This window comes from Xyrauchen texanus, chromosome 22 (genome assembly GCF_025860055.1).
Source record: "Xyrauchen texanus isolate HMW12.3.18 chromosome 22, RBS_HiC_50CHRs, whole genome shotgun sequence".
NCBI classification, from domain to species: Eukaryota; Metazoa; Chordata; class Actinopteri; order Cypriniformes; family Catostomidae; genus Xyrauchen; species Xyrauchen texanus.
This window is the reverse complement of record NC_068297.1, coordinates 16,785,029-16,804,566: the sequence shown is the minus strand read 5'-3', so window position 1 is coordinate 16,804,566 and position 19,538 is coordinate 16,785,029. Positions and strand designations below refer to the sequence as shown.

The following is a 19,538-nucleotide window of genomic DNA, read 5'->3' as shown; positions in this document are numbered from 1 at the left end:
CACCCTGGTGAGTTTAGAGATGTTGCTACATTCAGAGAAAAATAAATCATATAGTTGCCATTTTAATGTATCCCTTTTGCAAAATCCTGAATTCCAACAAATTCTAACGGCTGAAATCAGTGTTTATATGGAGACCAACTGGTCCTTAGCATCCTTTGTCGGTGCGGCTTGGGAGGCACTTAAGGCAGTTTTTAGGGGTTGGATCATACATTATGCCTCATTCATCAAAAAATCCAAAGCATGAAAACTTGTGGAGTTGGAAGGGAATATTAAAAGTGCAGAGGCATAGCTGAAGCGCCAAATGTCGTCTAATGGCCTCAGAGAATTGACCCGATTGAAATACAGATATAATACTATTTTGTCACGGAAGGTGGAGTTTTGGCTATTTAGGGCAAGACAGTCATATTTTGAGTCAGGGGACAAAGCAGGGAAGCTTTTGGCTAGATATAAAAAGCAGAGAGAGTCTTTTTCTACTATTCCCTCAGTGAAATCTGCTGGTGGTGAAATACTTACCTCAGCCTTTGATATTAATAATGCTTTTAAAGAATTCTATCTTGATCTCTATAATTCCATTTCTTCATCTACTGAAGATTTTAGAAACTTTAAAGAACCATTAGAACTTCCTAAACTGATGACTGAGCAAAAAAAGTCTCTTGATTCTTAGATAACCTTGGAGGAGCTTGGCCGCAGCTGTTCTGATAACATTAGGCGTTTCATCAATATTATGTGGTCAGTGGCGAATACTCAGACTCCGGTCACTGCCATCTCACTTGATGCTGAGAAGGCATTTGATATGGTAGAATGGGATAATCTTTTTAAGATTTTGGAAATATAGGGGTTTGGGAATACTTTTATTGAATGGATTAAGTTACTTTATAGACACCCGGTAGTGGCGGTACAAACAAATTGATTAATTTCAGATTATTTTACTCTGGATAGGGGCATACAGCAGGGTTGCCCTCTTTCCCCATTATTGTTCTGTCTTGCCCTGGAACCATTAGCAGCCACAATAAGAAGGAAGATGATTTTCCAGGGGTGGTATGTGCATAAGTGTTTGCTTTACACAGATGATATTTTATTATTAATCTCCAGCCCCATTAGATCTATGCCTTGCCTCCGTAGAATTATTAATTCCTTTTCTCAGGATGCAGGAGTCAATTGGTCCAAATCCGAAGCTTTGTCTCTGACAGCATACTGCCCAGTAACAGCCTTCCAGCCGGGTGCCTTCCAGTGACCCAAACAGGGCATTAACTATTTGGGCATTTGATTTTGTTAGAGTTAATTTTGATATCTTAATAAAAAAGTTTTTGTGCGATGTGTGCAGGTGGGCTTCATTACATTTATCTATAATTGGGAAGGTTAATGTTATTAAAAAAAATTGTATTCCAAAATGTAATTACCTGTTACAAATTCTCCCTATAGATGTCCCCCTCTCTTATTTCAAGCAATTTGATAGAATAGCGAAGCCCTTCATTTGGAATGGTAAGCGTCCTAGATTACATTTTAATAACTTACATAGGCCGATTGACAAAGGTGGGCTAGGTCTACCCAAGATTTTGCTTTATTATTATGCACTCGGTCTCAGATATTTGGCTTATTGGATGCTTTCACCTGAGAGAGCCCCTCCCTGGTTTTGTTTTGAACAGGAAGTTCTTGCCCCTATTTTGCCCTTGCAAAGCCTTTCTATCAAACTAATCGGAGAAGTTAATTTACACCCAGTTACCTCGCAAGTCCAGAGTGTTTAATTCAGACATTTATTTAAATGTTGCCTTAAGCATATGGCTGAACCCTAAATTATATATTAATAAGTCCCCTTTCTGCTGGTCAGAGTGGATTGTGAGGGAGGTTAATAAGCTCAGTGACCTATATGAGATTGGAGTGTTGAGTTGGTTCAACATTTTGGAATTCCCAGATCTCAGTTCTATAGATATTTACAGCTGCGCCACGTGCTCTGTATTATTTTAGCACACCCTGCTAGCGATGCCAATCAGAAGATGGAGACACAACCCATGTTTTTTGGGTGTGTGTTAAGATCCAAGAATTTTGGTTGAAGGTTCAGAATTGTATGTGTGACATTTTGGGCACTCACATTGAGAGTGAAGTTTAATTTAATTATGTATGTTTATTAAATGTCTTTTTGACACTGTTGCTTATGGGATATGTAGTTTATAAAGCATATTGACTCACATCCAATCATCATCATAGCCACTGCAAAGATCTTCTCTCCATCTGTAGTTGGAGCGATGTTTCCAAAGCCAATACTGGTCAGGCTGGTCATGGTGAAGTATAGAGATGTGATGTAGACGGAATCTTTCATAGGTCCGCCTTCCCATCTTCCCGTCCCGCTGGCGTTGAACCGGTAGGGTGTCCCAGTGGTCTCGCCCAGCATGTACAACCAGCTGTCTGTACGTACTGTGTTACGGTCCTCATCGATGACCTCATAGTCTCCAATGCTGTACCAGATGCACGCCAGCCAATGGGCCGCCAGTCCAAACACACAGACCAGCAGAACCAGGACTGCCGCACCGTATTCAATGTAGTGATCAAGTTTACGAGCCACCCGGCCAAGACGCAACAGCCGAACCACCTTCAGGGAACTAAACAAACTACTGATGCCCTGAGGGAGAGAGAGACATAAAGGAAGAGAGAGTTAAACATACAGTATAATAAAGATTTTTATTCAAAGACATAGATGTGTTGATATGGTTTGCAATGTGGGTACTTCTGTGTATCATCCTAGTTTGTGTTTTCTCTGAGAGACACCTAGTGAGTCTAGTGCATCTATCTATCTATCTGTCCGCCCGTATGTACGTATGTAATTATGTTACGGATGTTAATCCATCCATCTATCTACACTGTAAAAAGTCCTGTAAGGAGCAATTTCTACCTGATCTAACCCTCAAAATTTGTTTTGTTGGTGTAACCTAATGCAGTTGATTCAGACATGTTAAATTATATGTTTTACTTGAAAACAGTCCATTTAGATATTACCACATGAAGCATATTTTTGGGGATAAATGTTTTTTCAGTGTTTATAATCTGTCTGGGTCCATCCATCCATACACCCACCCATCATCTATAAGTTTCAGTCTAGCCAGAAACAATTATACAGGCACTTCATTCTCCCTGAAAAAGTGTGTGCTTGCGTGCAAGTCTAAATAAAGTTCATTGTCTCCTCTAGCGCAGATTCTCTACATTTGTAAATATGCAAGGGTGTCTGCCAAGCCAGTACTCTGAAATCAACAATAGAGAGAGCAGAGACAGCACCTGAGCAGTTAGAACAAAGAGCTCCTCAGATCCGAACAAACACACTGGAAAACATAGTGTCTTAAAGTGTACTTCTGTGTTGTCGGGCATGGGCTTTGCCTATAATAGGCACTTGTTTTTGGTGTGTTCTTGTGAATAAAACAAAAAAATTCTCATCACACAGCAACAAAGCACTGCAAAAATAGGGAGATGAACCACTACTAGTAATATAATTAGTTGTAGCAATGTCATGTTTTACTAAAATAAGCACGTAATTAACTATGACAGAATGCATATTCATGCATAAAACAGTATTCTAGATAGCGCTAAACATGTAAACCAATGAACTACTGTACACATAAGGACATGAAAACATCTTAGTTACGGTTGTAACCTCCGTTCCCTGATGGAGGGAACAAGATGTTGTGTCGATGTAGTGACAATAGGGGTCGTGCTTGGGAGCCCCAAATACCTCAGATATTTAAACGCCTGCAGGTCCCCAACCCTCTTGATGAAAGTAAGCACAGTAAGGAGGGCCGTCTTCAATTAGAGGGCCTTTAGCTCGACTGACTCCATAAGCTGTGTCAGCACGTCTGTGCCGAGGGGGGCCTCGGCCAGGAAGTACCACAGCAGGTAGTGGGAGGACTCCCACGAAGCAAACATGCCCACAAAAATGCAAGGTCCATCCAAGGGCTGAAAGTGCGACGATGTGTACCATGGCGCCATGCCCATCTCGGGACTCGAGTCTGAAGCCAGTGCTGAAGCGGTCTCATATGCATCAACCCAAGCAGCATAACCGCCACTCTGAATTTGTTTCAGTGGTACCGCTGTTCTTCCCCTGAATGACTTCAGGCAGTTCAGCACTGACTGAGCACACTTGTTCTTGAGGCATGCTATCATAGCGACCGAGTCCAACTCCATCCCAAGAAAAGAGATGCTCAGCACCAGGGAGAGCTTGCTCTTTTCCCAGTTGACCTGAAGCCCCAATCGGCTGAGGTGGCTGAGCACCAGGCCCCAGCACACAATAGATCTCGAGAGTGAGCTAGAATCAGCCAGTCCTCAAGATAATTGAGGATGTGGACACCCACTGTACTGATGTGCCCAGCCATGAAAGTACACATCCTTCAGGTCTACCGCCGCGAACCAATCTTGATGCTGGACGCATGACAGAATGCACTTCTGCATCAGCGTCTTGAACGGGAGTCTGTGCAGGGCCCGATTCAGCGCTCACAGGTCCAAGATTGGCCGCAACCCACCACCTTTCTTTGGTACGATGAAGTAGGGGCTGTAGAACCCCTTCTTCATCTCGGCTGGAGGAAGAGGCTTTATTGTGCCCTTCTGTAGTAGGATTGCGATTTCCGCATTTTTTTTTAAAAGTGTGTGTACCGCAGCCCCTTGGGCATGCAGCGAAATCAACACAAAAGGAAAAAATATTCTCCTCCCAGCCCTCCACTTGAGAATGGAGTGGTCTGTGCACCACCTCCAGACTTTCAGTGGGTCTCCTCGCCCCTAGCTTAGAAGGCTTCGAAGCCTTCCTGGGGTTCTTGGCACCAGACAGTGGGACGGGGGGGGGCGTCAGCTTCCTGTGGGGGGATCTACGCCAGGGCCAAGCAGTTGGCTCAGGCTGCGGCAGAGTCGGTGTTGCTGCTGCAGGAGTATGCCTTCAGCGACGAGCAGACGGGGTGCAGGATCTTGAACCACGCCAGGGCAGGATGTGCTAGATAGCCTCCGTCTGCTTCTTACCTGTGGCTTAACCTGGTTGAGATGAGGGATGCTGACAAGGTTCTCTTTCTTTATGCCCTCATCTCCCAGGCGACATAGTCGAGGACTTTGAGAGATAGTGACCGCATCCAGGAACTACACACAAATGGAAAGGCATCTTTAAAAAGACGCTTTTGGTAAGTGCTTACTCTTTTAGAGGAAATTCTCTTTCAGTATACTCTTTTAGTGTAGCTGCAAAAATGCCCAGGGGCGTTCTCTGCACTTATCTGTGCAAGAGGGGGAGAACCCACTGCAATGTGCCATATATCCAACAGCGTACAACACTTTGTTTCAGAGGTGAATGGAATGGCAGTGGATTTAATCGACACAGCTTTTCTCCGAATAACAAATCTAAATGAGTGGTTGCAAGCCGGCTCTTACCTGTATGTCCGGGGGAGTGGAATGCAAATTCAACTCGCCAATTCTCATTGGCCTTTTCACAAATATCAGAGGTGTTTGGGGCTCCCAAGCACAACCCCTAGTGTCACTACATCGACACAATGTCGAGTACACACTTTATGGCTTTATAAACTTTTTAACAGTAGAAACTTGCAGTGGGTAAATGGCCACAACTGTAACATTAACATTAATGATAATTTTTTATGTCACTTTCCATGAATAGGGTACAAAATAGGGGCTGAAACTCTTAAAAACAAAGTAGGCTTAATTCTTTTTCAACAAATGGTTAGTAAAAGAATGTGCTATACCTTCACAAAATGTTGCTTGTATGTTCATCAACCTCAGGAGGTCAAACTGAAACACTGGCTGAAAATAAGCTCTTTTATTAAATTTTTGCAACCCTGTTACCAAACTTAGACATGTCTAAATGCAATATAAAACTCAGATTTTTTTCATTGTATTTGTAAATACAGTCGAGAAGGTCAGGATAGAACATTCTCTTTTTATTTAAGGATTCTGTTTGTTAGTTAGTTATCATACAAATTATATAATCTTTCCTTCTTTTGTTTTGGATGTTATTTTGGCCTGCCACTTCATAATAATACAGTAGTTCAGGTCAGTGGGCATGTATTCTCTATTAAAGACCCTTGCATACCGATCAACACACCCAGTGAGTAACAAACACTGACACAAACACAGACCATACAGTTTAATACACACCAACTGAATGTTTAATGTAAAAAAATTCTGTGTAACCAAATTATGTTGTAGTTCTCAAATTCTCATTAAAATATGATATAACAAAGCATATTCTTATACTACAGTATTTGTGTTTAACATCATCTCATTAGGGCCCCTAAGCACACCATATCAATCAAATGATGAGTTTTGAGATGAAAGGCCTACTTGAGTGACAGCTCGATGATTCCAGTTCTTCATTCGCCCACAACAAACACAGGCAGTGGAAGGGACATGCAAAAAACAAAAAAAGAGGGATGAGGAGGAAAAAACAAAAACAAAGAAAGTGATAATGCCCAACAGAAGAATAAGTGAACAGTCATTGCAAACAAAAGCATGGCGCTTTGAATCATAGGTTATGTTCGGATTAGTATACTAGCATACTACTGACAGAATACTATGCAGTATATACTGTATACGGTCTAAGACATTATCCACATTTTTAACATGTGGCCTTGCAACGTTTGTCACATGATTTCTTCATGTTGCATATTTAAGTCAGAGAGTTGCTGACAGTATTTATAGTACATATACTATACACTGTAGAAATGGTAAGAGTAGTATGGCAGTATGCTATAACAAACATAGTCATAGGCTGTGTTTGAAAGGCAGGCTACCATACTACTTTTGTAGATATATATTCGATTATAGATATGGCAGAAAAAGTTATAGTATGGTAGTATGCCATTCTGAGCACAGCCATAGTGAAAAAGCAGAGCCTGAACTGTGAGATCACAGACATTGCAGACATAAATAATCAAGCTTCCGCTGCTAAGGCAATGGGAAACGATGACAGACATCTCTATGAAATCAGAGCAGTGTTATGCAAAACAGGATAACCAAAAAAGTTTTGAACTGAAGCACCTGAGGAGGATTTAGATTATTAAAAACCACCCAGCTCTCCATCTAGGCCAAAAAAAAAAAGCACCTCTTGCAACATATGGAACAGAGAGAGAGGTGTGTGAATGCGTGCGTCAGGTCCTTGTTTATTCCAAAGGAGAAAGAAATATTGGTTGAATTCGAAATAGCATACCTTTTTAGAAGAATATCTCAGATCTGTAGGTCCTCACAATGTACAGACAAAAACCATAGATAGTCATAGAAAAAGTAATCCATACGACTATTATATTGCTTTAGAAGACATTCATTTAACCACTGGAGTCATATGGATTACTTTTACTACAACTGTCTTTGCTTTTTGGAGCTTTAAAGTGCTGATCACCATTCACTTGAATTTTATGGCTGTACAGAGCTGATATATTCTTCTAAAAATCTTCATGTGTTCTGCAGAAGAACGAAAGTCATACATATATGGGATTGCATGAGGGTGAGTAAATGATGAGAGAATCTTCATTTTTGGGTGAACAATTCCTTTAATAGAACGCAACAGTGTGATTCACATTCAGTCTTTTCATAGGTTATTAATAAATGGTATCCGCTTCTGTTGAAGCTATCAGTCCATGCTATTTCATCTATATTTGTAAAAAATCATGTTTAATCTTGACATTTCTGGTGTGGAAATACACTACTCATTATGAAGAGAAATGCTCCACCTATCTGAGAATCGTGGCAAACAACGCGCGCCAAGGGAGCTCTGCAGCAACTGCCCACTTCCATAACGCACTTAGGCTATAAATTACAACTCAAACTACTTTGGCTATATATTTGCATATATTGAAATAGTTTGCAATAAAATCTAAATATATTGTTTTTATACTTTTAATCTGAACATTTAAGTCAATAGTGTTATATATTTCCATAGTTATTGACTTGATTACGTAATTTGCAATGCTTCATACTAGGAATTGTTGTTCATGCCCTAATTAAAGACGTTAAGCACACAGTCTTGTTGCTTTGTCTTTTTGTCTGCTTTCCAAAGATTTCTTTGATTCAAATCAAAGTTTGTACTGTTATGATTCACCTAGGACCTGGTTGTTTTAGTTCATAGCTTAGAACTCTTTTCTAAAAGATTTCCTGAAATACCTCAAAAAAATTAATGGGTAAAATACTTCCGGTGCCAAGATGTTGCACTCTATTCCACAAACCCTACCTCTTTGTCACACACGTACTGTTTAATTTGCATGTAGTAATAATATAGCTAAATTCCTTAACTTCATAAATTACTTTTAAATTATTATCACTTACTGTATAAGTTTGTGCCAAGTTTGTTGCTTGTCAGTTTTCTGGCACTGGAAAAGTTGAAAGAGAAGCATGATAAACTCTTATTCCATAGTGCAAAGAGTTGTTGAAATATAAGCCCAAAACACATGCACTCTTCTAAAATTCCATCCAGGCAATCTTTTCTACATTCTATGATTTGTAATGCACTAATCCTCATCTTGCACTAAAAATCACTAAAATACAGATCAGTCTGTTAATTGCGATCCAGCTATTTTCCTTAGGCCTGTTCGATTCCAGAAATTTTGCATTCAGCTTTGATTCTGATTTCTGGTTTCGGATTTCACATTTTCACAAAACTTGGAAAAATGGGAGGTGTCTCTCTTAATAAACAGTGAAATATACATGTTCTTTGCACACTTTATGATAGCATGAATAACAAATGTCCTTGACATTTTATATAAACAGCTCTATTCTATGAATAACTATGCAAAGCCCAATACACAAGGCTTCAATCCAATTGGATGAATTTGAGGGAAGTTTAGCTGAGCAGATGCACCTGTATTTCAAACACAATTTACATTTTAATTTGCTAATTGCAATGCAGTGCTTGACTGAGAGAAGAAGTGTTACACTCGCATGAACAGAGTCGATTCCCCCAAGCGGGATCAATTTCAAGCTTTGGAGTCAATTCTCTATCCCCAAGGCCTCGGAATCGAAGAATCCATTCTTTCTGGAATCGATTCCGAGCCGTAATATTCCTGTCTTTACACACTTGGTCAACTGTCCACCAAAGACCATACATTCAGCATCTCTTGATAAACAGGCATGTACTGATTGTCAACAAAACCCCTTTTGCAGCTTTATTAGTCTGTGTATGTCTTTCTAATTGGGGGCTTTGAATACATGTCCTATTGAAAGAAACTAACGTGCCAATTTGTTAACTTAACCTCATTGTTGAAACCAGCCGTTTCAACCCAAATCAACAAATAACAAACACCAGACAGTATGCTTTAATCTCCATGCATTAATTAGATTCACCTCATGATCTAATTCGTGTTGTGTTGCATAATTCTCTAAGCATGCCGTTATTTATGGCGATGCTCTGATCTTTGGGCTGGTTCTGTTGGCCTCAAAGCCCGGCAGTAAGCACAGACACATCTGACACAGCTTGATGTAGCTGATCACTGTAAACTGGTGCTGACACCCCCACTGAAAAGCCATATGCCCAGGGGCAAGATGAAAGCTAAAATTCTGCATGTGTGTGTGTGTGTGTGTGTGTGTGTGTGTGTGTGTGTGTGTGTGTGTGTGTGGCGTGTGCATGCGTAACACAGTGCTAGTGGGAGGGAAGAGAGTCTGAGTGAGTGAATGTGCTGTTATCAAACTTGGGTTAGGGTGTTTGCATGTGTAGGCCCCCTATTGCTTTAATAATAGGGGGCCTGGGTAGCTCAGCGAGTAATGACGCTGACAACAACCACTGGATCATTTTACCAATGTATCATTTAAAATCTATACGACTTCCTTTCTTCCATGGATCACAAAAGAAGAACGCTGAAGAATGTTGAATGCATTGAAGAATTCTGATGCTAGTATTTTTCCCATAAAATAAAAGTGAATGTTGACTGAGGTATTCAGTGTTCTACATTACACTGAAAGTCATGTGAATTTGGAATTACATGAGGGTGAGTAAATGATGACAGAATTTTTATTTGGGTGAACTGTTTCTTTAAAATCTGAGAGGGCGCACAAAATATTTAGGGATAGGGGCTGACAAAAAGGTTGGGAACCCCTGCTACATTGCATTACATAAAAATATATCATATTTTTAATAAAATATATAACATAAAAATATATTATATTTTTATGTATATTTAATCTTCATAAAAAGAAATAATTTTTGAATGCTCTGGAATGCAGCTGTGGAATGTAACGGCAGTTAACCGTGGAGAGAGAGCATGAGAGATTGTCCTCATCCTATGTGAAGTGACGAAAATTGATTGTGAGTTCAATTAAATGCAGACAGACAGCTCAGTTTAAATTGTTAATATGGTCACAGATTGATTCAGACCAAAAGCTTCAGCACAGCGCACCAACTCCAACCTCACTAGCACAGAGAAGCACGCACCATCGATTCAATCCCCAACTACACCACAGCTTCACCCATTTTAAAGCCAGAGAGAAAGAGAGATAAAGCATCTAAGAGAGACAGAAATAAAGATCTATTTTTCACTTAGAGGCACTCAAACGCTTAAATAAAAATTCAAAGTGTGAATCTGATAGCGTGGAAATGAACTCTTAGCCCTGAATCAATGAAAGGTTGTGTGTGCTACGCTCACAAATGTCCCAATCAATTTTAATTAGTGCCATAGATTTGCTCCGTTACAAGCTCAAATACTATCCCTCATGCAAAGCACTCAGATAAATGATTGGTTCAATGTACCAGGGCTGTGATACCAACACTTGGCAAGCTAAACTTAGCTTTATCCTAAACAGGTATGTTTTGGTTAATATAGAAGAATTTATACTGTAAATGTGATCAATGTTGAGGTCTGCTGCCCGACCCGAGTCTGACGGGATATGACAAATTGTCTGGTTTCGGGACAGGTTTGGCTCCATTTTCATATATATGAATTACACTGAGTTCACAAGTACAGTAATAAAAAAAAATACTAGAATAAATATTGTATTTTTATTATTATTTAAGGGTCAATGTCAAATTTCAAGGAATTTTAAGATTATGAAAACAATCTTTAAAAATGTGGTCTAAAACGCATGTGCCAAATTCTTACAAATGTCATTTTTGTTTTCATTTTTTTAGCATAACACTGGTATATTCGGGTAATTTTCTGAACCAATTGAATTTGTAATGTTTTTTATTTTTTATTATTATTTATTTTTAAATAAATGAATAGACCCAGACAAAAAAAAGAATGTCACATCGCTTTATAATTATGTAACTCAATTGCGGATGCATAGCTGTGATTTAAGAGAGGAAATAAACATGATTTCAGGTTTGAATCTGGCTTTTCCTGCAAATTAGATGCTACTGTTTGGGTCAGGTTGGTTCATGGTGTCTTGTTTATGACACCATGCTGGTGGTGTAGTGGGCTAAACCACAAAATTGTTAAGCAGAAGATTGCTGGTTCGATCCCCACCACCATTGTGTCCTTGAGCATGGCTCTGGGGGGATTGTCCCTGTAATAAGGGTACTGTAAGTCGCTTTGGATAAAAGTGTCTGCCAAATGCATAAATGTAAATGTTTATGGTCTGGGCTTTAGGGGCATACAACAAAATCTACATAAGGTAACACTTTACATTAAGGTTCCATTTGTTAACATTAGTTAACAACATCAGTTAACATGAACTAGCATTGAACAATACTTTTACAGTATTTATCAAACTTGTTGATTTTTCTAATCAAAAGTTGTATTTGATAACATTAGTTGATGCCCTATGAACTAACATGAACTAACAATGAACAATTGTATTATTATTAACTAACATTTACGAAGATTACAAATATTGATCAATGATTGTTGATGATAGCAAATGCATTTACTAATGGAATAGAACCTTATTGTAAAGTGTTTCCCAAAATCTTATAGCTACATTATGTAAGATTATTTACTTAGAAATGAACAAAATTTCATTAATAAGCAAGTACACCAAAAATCCATCTTCCAAACCATGTTTTTGCCTTAACCCAATTCACTAAGGTAAGCCTATAATAATAATTTATATTTTAGAGCTGTCAGGACGGATTTGGCAGGAAATTGCATACTTCCCTCAGTCAACCGTGTGTTTACATCATGTCCATAAATAATGAAAAGTAGGTCCAGCTACTAAAGAGCATGTATATGTGCGGTGATAGGTGTGGTAGTAGTTTGAAGCTGAAACCTTGTAGCCATAAAAAATTCGCAACATTAACCATGGATCATTCCAAAAAGCAACCCTTTGGGGAATCACAGAATAAAGAAACCTTGAACCGAGAAGAGTCTGCAAGCAAAAAGGGAAAGCGACATTGCCCATAATAAAACACGAAACAACGTCGGATTGGCTTTTCAGAGGTGGTGATAACTCCGAGATCTGAAAGAATTTAAAACCGACCCAGAGATGGCTTTTTCCAGCTTGACAGGTAATATATATTATTGGACCGATAGTTAGCGAGAAAGCTCTTTTAGCACAGTAGTTCGTTAGACAGAGATAGCCACTCTAATGGGCCATTTTATTATAGATTGTAATACTGCAGTGCTTGATTTAATTTTCAAGGAAGAACAATGGAAATGCTTTTACATTATGCTGGTAACAACACCAGTCTTTAAACCATTTACTACCTTAGTCTATTTGCCTGCTAGCTAATTTTTAATAGTGCACACCGTTTGACTTTATCTGACATGACTATCAATCGTTGTCTAATATCAGTGTTGCCTAACTTTGTAACATTATTTAATTTGAAACAATGGTTTTCAATAAGTCAAAACAACAGCGGAAGATGATGCTACTTACCTGCTAATAAGACATATTTTTTGGTAATCTGTCTTTCTTCCTTTCGTTATTTTTTACAAAACATTTGAGGGGAGGGGACGAGTTTTGTTAGTGACATTCGCTCTAATAAGTTGATCTCCTGTAACCATGGTTTGACCGATACTCCGACCATTAGATTCATCCACAAAGAAGAGCAGAGCCGATGCCCGACTGATGTAATTACCAAAATGATGTCCCTCCACAATAATTTGCAGTTCTACGCTTCAACCGCTAGAGGGACAAAAGTTACGTAGTGGAGCTTTAATTGAAACTAAATATTAATTGACATGAAATGCATAAAATTGTTGTTACTGAAAATGCCGCACACACAGATGCATGTTCTTGCCATTTGTATATCTGTATGTTAACAATTTTGTGTAAATGTCAAATGGCTGTGGTCCAGTTTTTGTAAGCACATTGCTGTTGGCTTTGGCAATCTCTCCTGTGCTGAGATTTTCTGTTCAGCAGTGATCTAAGATCAGGTTTGCTATATAACTGCAACTATTAAACAAGTGAATTTTAGGGGGGCCTGGGAAGCTCAGCAAGTAAAGACGCTGACTACCACACTTGGAGTAGCAAGTTCAAATCCAGGGCGTTCTGAGAGATTCCAGTCAGGCTTCCTAAGCAACCAATTGGCCGGTTGCTAGGGTGGGTAAAGTCATGTTGGGTTAACCTCCTCGTGGTCACCATAATGTGGTTCTCGCTCTCGGTGTGGTGCATGGTGAGTTGTGCGTGGATGCCACACAGAATAGCGTGAAGCCTCCACACGCGCTAGGTCTCCGCAGTAACGCGCTCAACCAGCCACATGATAAGATGCATGGATTGACGGTCTCAAACACTGAGGCAACTGAGATTCGTCCTCCATCCCCTGGATTGAGGCGAGTCACTACGCCACCATGAGGATTTAAGATTGGATACTGGGCATTCCAATTTGGGGAGAAAAAGGCATTTTAAGTGCCGTTTTTAATTTGGCCGACCCCTTCACTGGACCAGTTAAAAATCAGACAAGACCCAACACAGAACAGCACTGAAACAAAGCTAGCTGAACCACTAATTCTTCCTACTCGTTTAGCCAGGTTTAAAACAAAAAGTATAAAACAAAAAGTAAAACAATTATTAGAGCCAAAACATTTCACCTTTCTCTCTGCAGTCTGAAAATATTCCCCTCAGTTCACTTGCAAACTTCTTATCCTCTTTTATCCTGCTTTTTATTAAAATCTTATGTAAAGTGCCTGTCTTTGAAATTATTTCAGTCTGCTGCTTTATTTAAACAATTCCTATTATATATATCCTTTAAACATTGTGAGAAACAAGCAATAAACTTCAGCATACTGGAAAATCTGAGCACAAACATAATTCTGTCATAATTTTGTAACCACAGCTGCTGAAAATTAAACAGAAAACATGCAGAGGTGTTGACCGTGATTTGATCAAAACCTATTTTGAACTCTGCTCAAAGCTTAAAATGTCTGTTTGCCCTGATCCATCTCAGTCCATATTCTCTTCCTGACTGTTTGTTAAAGGATTAGTTCATGTAATTCTCTCATTATTTACTCACCCTCATACCATTCCAGATGTGTATGATTTTCTTTCTTCTGCAGAACACAAATGAAGATTTTTAGTTCTGTAGGACCATTCAATGCAAGTGAATGGTGGCCAGATCTTTAAAACTCCAAAAAGCATATAACAGCAGCATAAAAGTAATCCATACGGCTCCAGTGGTTAAATGAATTTCTTCAGAAGCAATATGATAGGTGTGGGTGAGAAACAGATCACTATTTAAGTCCTTTTTTACTATAAATCTCCACCTTTGACCACCCCATGCACTAAGAATGTGGAAGTGAAAGTGGAGATTTAATGAAAAAGGACCTAAATATTGATCTGTTTCTCACCCACACCTTTTCTATCACTTCAGAAGATATGGAATTAACCACGGAAGTCACATGTATTACTTTTATGCTGCCTTTATATGCTTATTGGAGCTTCAAAGTTCTGGTGACCATTCACTTGCAAATATTTATTTTATAGACCTACAGGGCCGAGATATTCAAAAAAATCTTTATTTGTGTTCTGCAGAAGACCAAAAGTCATATGGGATGGCATATGGGTGAGTAAATTATGGGAGAATTTTCATTTTTGGGTGAACTATTCCTTTAAAGCAATAATGATTATACCACAGGGAAGGGGTGGTTTAGGTGAGATCCAAAGCGATAAAATCACTGTTATGCATGGACTCAGGTGGCTTATTCCTTTTATAAAACAGCGGCAACAGCAATGTCATCAAAGACACCAGCAATATGTTAATATCAATGATCAATAAATAGAGGCATTTCTTAATGATAGCAATTGGGGGAAAATCCTCTGCTAAATAATGTAGTTTAGTAACTGTTGTTAGTGGTTGTCAAGAAATTTACCAACTTGGTGTATTAATAAAGAATGTGCTGACGCAGGTTTGCGTAACTTTCTAGTCGTTTTACATCAGCTTCAAATGTACTGAACATCATTTGTACTGACCTCATCCACGTTTTCAAAGGCGTTGATGACATCATAAGGCAAACACGACAGCAGGTCAATCACAAACCAGGTTTTCAAGTAATTCATGCGAATCAGTTTTGGGTCAGATATCACTTCCCCGGCCGGGCCCACGAAAGTTGTGTGGAAATTCAGTACAATATCCACAAGAAAGATCACATCCACAATACTGTCCACCACCAGCCACGTGACATTGTTCTGCTTGGTCTTAAACGAGACATTATAGGGGACCATGATGGCCGTGTAGAAGGTAAGAATAAGGATAACCCAGTCCCAGGTGGTCTTAAAGGCACAGTAGTGCAGGATGATGTGAGGGGGGGTCTTGGGCGTCTCTTGTTTGTACTGGGGGAGGATTTCTGAGCCCAGCTGGAGAACCTGTGGAGGAAAGAAAGGCAGCGAATGGTCATTTTTCTGTGCTGATCTGTGTTGATAGGAAGAGCGATGACCGTCTCGCCTGTAAAGCTACTTACAGAGAAAAATCACTCTGTAAAACATCTTATCATGTCTGTTTAACAGATACAGATGAAGCATTGTCTCTAAAATAGACTTTTAATGGAGATTTTGGATAAATCATTCAAGGCTAAATTTATGAAGACATAACATATTAAATTTCTGTCATCATTTACTCACCCTCATCTCAAACCCGTTCATTCTTTCATTTAACACTAAAGGAGATGTTATGTATGCTCATAAAAGTTTAAGAAAAACAGATTGGCACATAGATTTTTACCCATTACCCCAAATTTGTGTTGGATGTAAGCACCTTAACTGGCATTCTTTTCAGCTTATCCAACGTAAGCAAGTGTTGTGTACATGCCTGTTTATACTTTGACTTCAAAAGCAGAGAATAACCCATTCATTTTCAATCTTATGTAAACACGGTTTCTTGTGTTGTCAGATTTTTTGGTAGTTATCAGCATATTGGTGTGCATGTAAATGCACTATTTGACATCAATACTGGGGCTGCATTTGAACATGCATAAGCACGAATTAGATTTTATAGCTATGGTGGGAAATTATTTTATCTACTTTAGTGGTCCACAACAGGAAAAAAAGTTATATGGGGTTGGATCAACATGAGAATGATAAAATGATGACAGAATTTTCATTTTACGGTGAACTATTCCTTTAAGAATAGACACCACTTAATCAACAAATCAATAAATAAACATGAAAACTCATAAGAAACCAGTGAGTATGCTGTGGGGAAACACACAGAGTGAGATTATAGCTGCCCTAGTGTTAGTTTGATCTGTGTCATGAATAGATGCAAATGCATTCTGACACACACCAGAGTCAATCACAGGTGTAAAACAAATTTATCAGCCCAGCACACACAGAGACAGAGACATACGAACCTCTGCAAGCCGTGAGTGCTTATGTACATTCTCTCCCTTGTGTACGGTGGGCTGCAGTTGCTGTAGAACCCCTCGACTGCTGGTCAGAGCTCTGGTCAAACGAGCAAACTTCCCCCAGCCTAAACACAGATCACACACAATTATATGCACACTCAAATGCTTTATATTACACTCAAAGCAGGGGTCCCACATCTTTGACAAATGGATTTTCATGATTTTTCCACTAGTATAGCACAAAAATTTGTTTTCATTATAGTCCTAGAAATTTCCGTTTCCATTACTTTTCCAGGCCTGAAGGTTACATTTTTTAAAATCTCCTGATATTTCCAGGTTTTCCATGACCATAGAAGCCTTGTCATAGACTCAAAAAGTAACATAGACAAACATACATCCCTGTTCACATAAATGACACGAGATCACATCCACACATGTAATATAAACAACTTAATTCTTCTGGACAACGTGTACCTTTGGAGGAGTCGTCCTCGATTGGCTGTTTGAATGCGGTGATGTCACTAAATGTACACAGGAAGAGCACTACCTTCTCCTGTTCGTTTCTTATAGGTGCAATTTTCACAAAGAACCATACCGGTGTTCCTTAGAAGACACAAAAACACATTTAAACACCCCATTATTCTCCATGGACCTGTGTGTGTGTGTGTAAATGTGTGTAAATCTGACAGATAACAAACATGTCAATGGAAAAGTTCTTTCTCTACTGAAGTAAAAATTGTCTTGCATTCGTTGAACAGGTTAATGCATATTGAATAAAATATTAGCATAACAAATGTATTCACCAGGACTGCTGTGTTCCTGGTCCTGATAGACCTTATTCACAGCAGCGCCATCTTTGATTTTTGATTGAAATGAAAACAAGGCTTTGAGGGATAGACTTACAGTCTCTTCAAAGGGTTATACGGTTGTTTAAAGTGTTTTTGGAATGTTCTGTTGACAAAATATTGAAAAGATATCTTTCCAAGAAATTTCAGTAGACAAAACACTCCAGACAACAGAGAAAATTAGATGTGGACTAGGAGCTTTTTTTATATCTTTTTACAGTGCATGTCGTTAAAGAGACGGTAAGTCTGTCCCTCACAGCCTTGTTTTATTCCAATCAAAAATGGTGCAATTGTGAATAAGGTCTATACTCACAGCTCAATTGTGTGTGTGTGTGTGTGTGTGTGTGTGTGTGTGTGTGTGTGTGTGTGTGTGTGTGTGTGTGTGTGTGTGTGTGTGTGTGTGTTTGTGCAGCTGTGGTGCTCACGGTTTTTCTTGTACATCAAGATCTCAAACGAGTTCATCTCATAGTTATCGAAAGTCAGCCGAACTTTCTCACATGTGTCCTTATCTGTGAGCTCTCCATACATAAAGCTGGCAGACAAAAATAAATACAAGTTACAATCAGAGACAATATTTAGATTAGTATTTTTCACTGGCCAATCCATAAATTGTTATATTGGGTCCACCTATTCTGTAATACATCCAGAGTCCAAAACTAAGTGTCAAATGCTTGCACAAATTGGCTTTGTCTAGCAAATAGAATGCTAGTTGGCCGGTAACTTTATTTATATATATTCCTGCGCAACCACTGGGCGGTGCCATGGTGATTCTGTTGGCCTGTTTTCTGTTTCTGGTCTCGAGACGCGATGAAAAACTAAACAAACTAGCGATCCAGATGGAAAACAACAGCCATTTAAGTGTTATTTGGACTGAATCGAATCAAACTGGCTTCTAAAGAAAACATTAGTCATGACATGTCTTCTAACTACTTTTTCCTTAGTGGAAAATTTATTAGCATAAGTTTGTCCAGAAGCTTTTTCCCCCAGAACTCCATGTGTTGACACATATGTGGAATATTCCACACATTAAGCAGCCAAAACAAATATATTTGTTACAAACCCTTAATAAGTCTTCACATGTTTGTGACAGGTGTAGTTTCACTGTATTTCATAAGAAATATTTATCGCAGGTAATTTATCTCAATTCACCAATAAAAGTTAATTTTGGCAACAACCTTGTTTTATATAAGTTTTGTGGTGATCTAATTTATATTTTTAATCAATTCTTCAAAGTTGAAGTCCAAATTTGCTTTGATTAAAGAGAGAGAGGAAGGGAGGGAGGGAGAGAGGGAGGGAGGAGTGTTCAGTGTCATGTTCCAGAGGCTTTATACTTGAATGTCACTTTGAGGTGTCTGTGACTCTGAGCTTGTCTTGTATTTAGCATTATCAGTGTAAAGCCGAAGTACAAGGCTTGCTGTGCACATTGTATATCAACACTTAGAGAAGCATCTTGCATCAACAACTAAACCACATCCCTGCAAAGTCACTGTCATGACTGCTATGTTGCTTGGAACTGCACCCAAGATCCACTGTTGCACTTGTGTATATGGTTGAGTTACAATAAAGGGAATAGATTTTTAATTTCAAAATACATGCACCATTGCAATTCTACTGCTGACATTCAGCCAATGTTATAACAGACACATGGGCAATTAAGGAAAATTGCATACAGTGTACAATACAGAATATTTTGCTACATAAGCATGATGACCTGAGGTACATTTAAAATGTACTTTTATTTACTAAATTTGCACTCCCCACATACAGTACTATATAGCACTCTTCATGCTGCAGATGTTGTACAGAGTGTGTATAATTCTTCCACTCTTCTTTTCAAGAGATATGAAAAAGTACATGAAAATATTTTTTTATGTGTTCATAAAGTATGATACCTGCAAGTGCTGCTTTTCTGCATGACCTCAGCGCGATGGTAGCCAGACAGCTTACAAAAGCCATCATTGCTGTAAACGATGGGCCAGTCTACGATCTGGGCATTCCCCAGCACAAAGTTGGAGTCTGTGAA

The 19,538-nt window shown here is 39.0% G+C and overlaps 1 protein-coding gene across 3 annotated transcripts in view; it reads right to left on the bottom strand.

The window, feature by feature from the left end:
- Positions 1–19,538, bottom strand: part of LOC127662143 (potassium voltage-gated channel subfamily H member 1-like) — a 66,296-nt gene that overhangs the window by 42,846 nt on the left and 3,912 nt on the right. The window contains exons 2-10 of one of the 3 annotated variants that reach the window (XM_052153184.1): positions 19,408–19,531; positions 17,941–18,047; positions 17,145–17,273; positions 16,677–16,795; positions 15,297–15,693; positions 12,310–12,339; positions 9,961–9,995; positions 7,976–8,002; positions 2,188–2,617 (exon numbers count right to left, since the gene is read on the bottom strand). In XM_052153184.1, coding sequence (XP_052009144.1) covers positions 2,188–2,617; positions 7,976–8,002; positions 9,961–9,995; positions 12,310–12,339; positions 15,297–15,693; positions 16,677–16,795; positions 17,145–17,273; positions 17,941–18,047; positions 19,408–19,531 — 1,398 coding nt within the window. Of the gene's footprint in view, positions 1–2,187; positions 2,618–6,312; positions 6,340–7,975; positions 8,003–9,960; positions 9,996–12,309; positions 12,340–15,296; positions 15,694–16,676; positions 16,796–17,144; positions 17,274–17,940; positions 18,048–19,407; positions 19,532–19,538 lie in introns of all 3 variants that reach the window. The other 2 variants (XM_052153182.1, XM_052153185.1) reach the window with 2 other exon arrangements.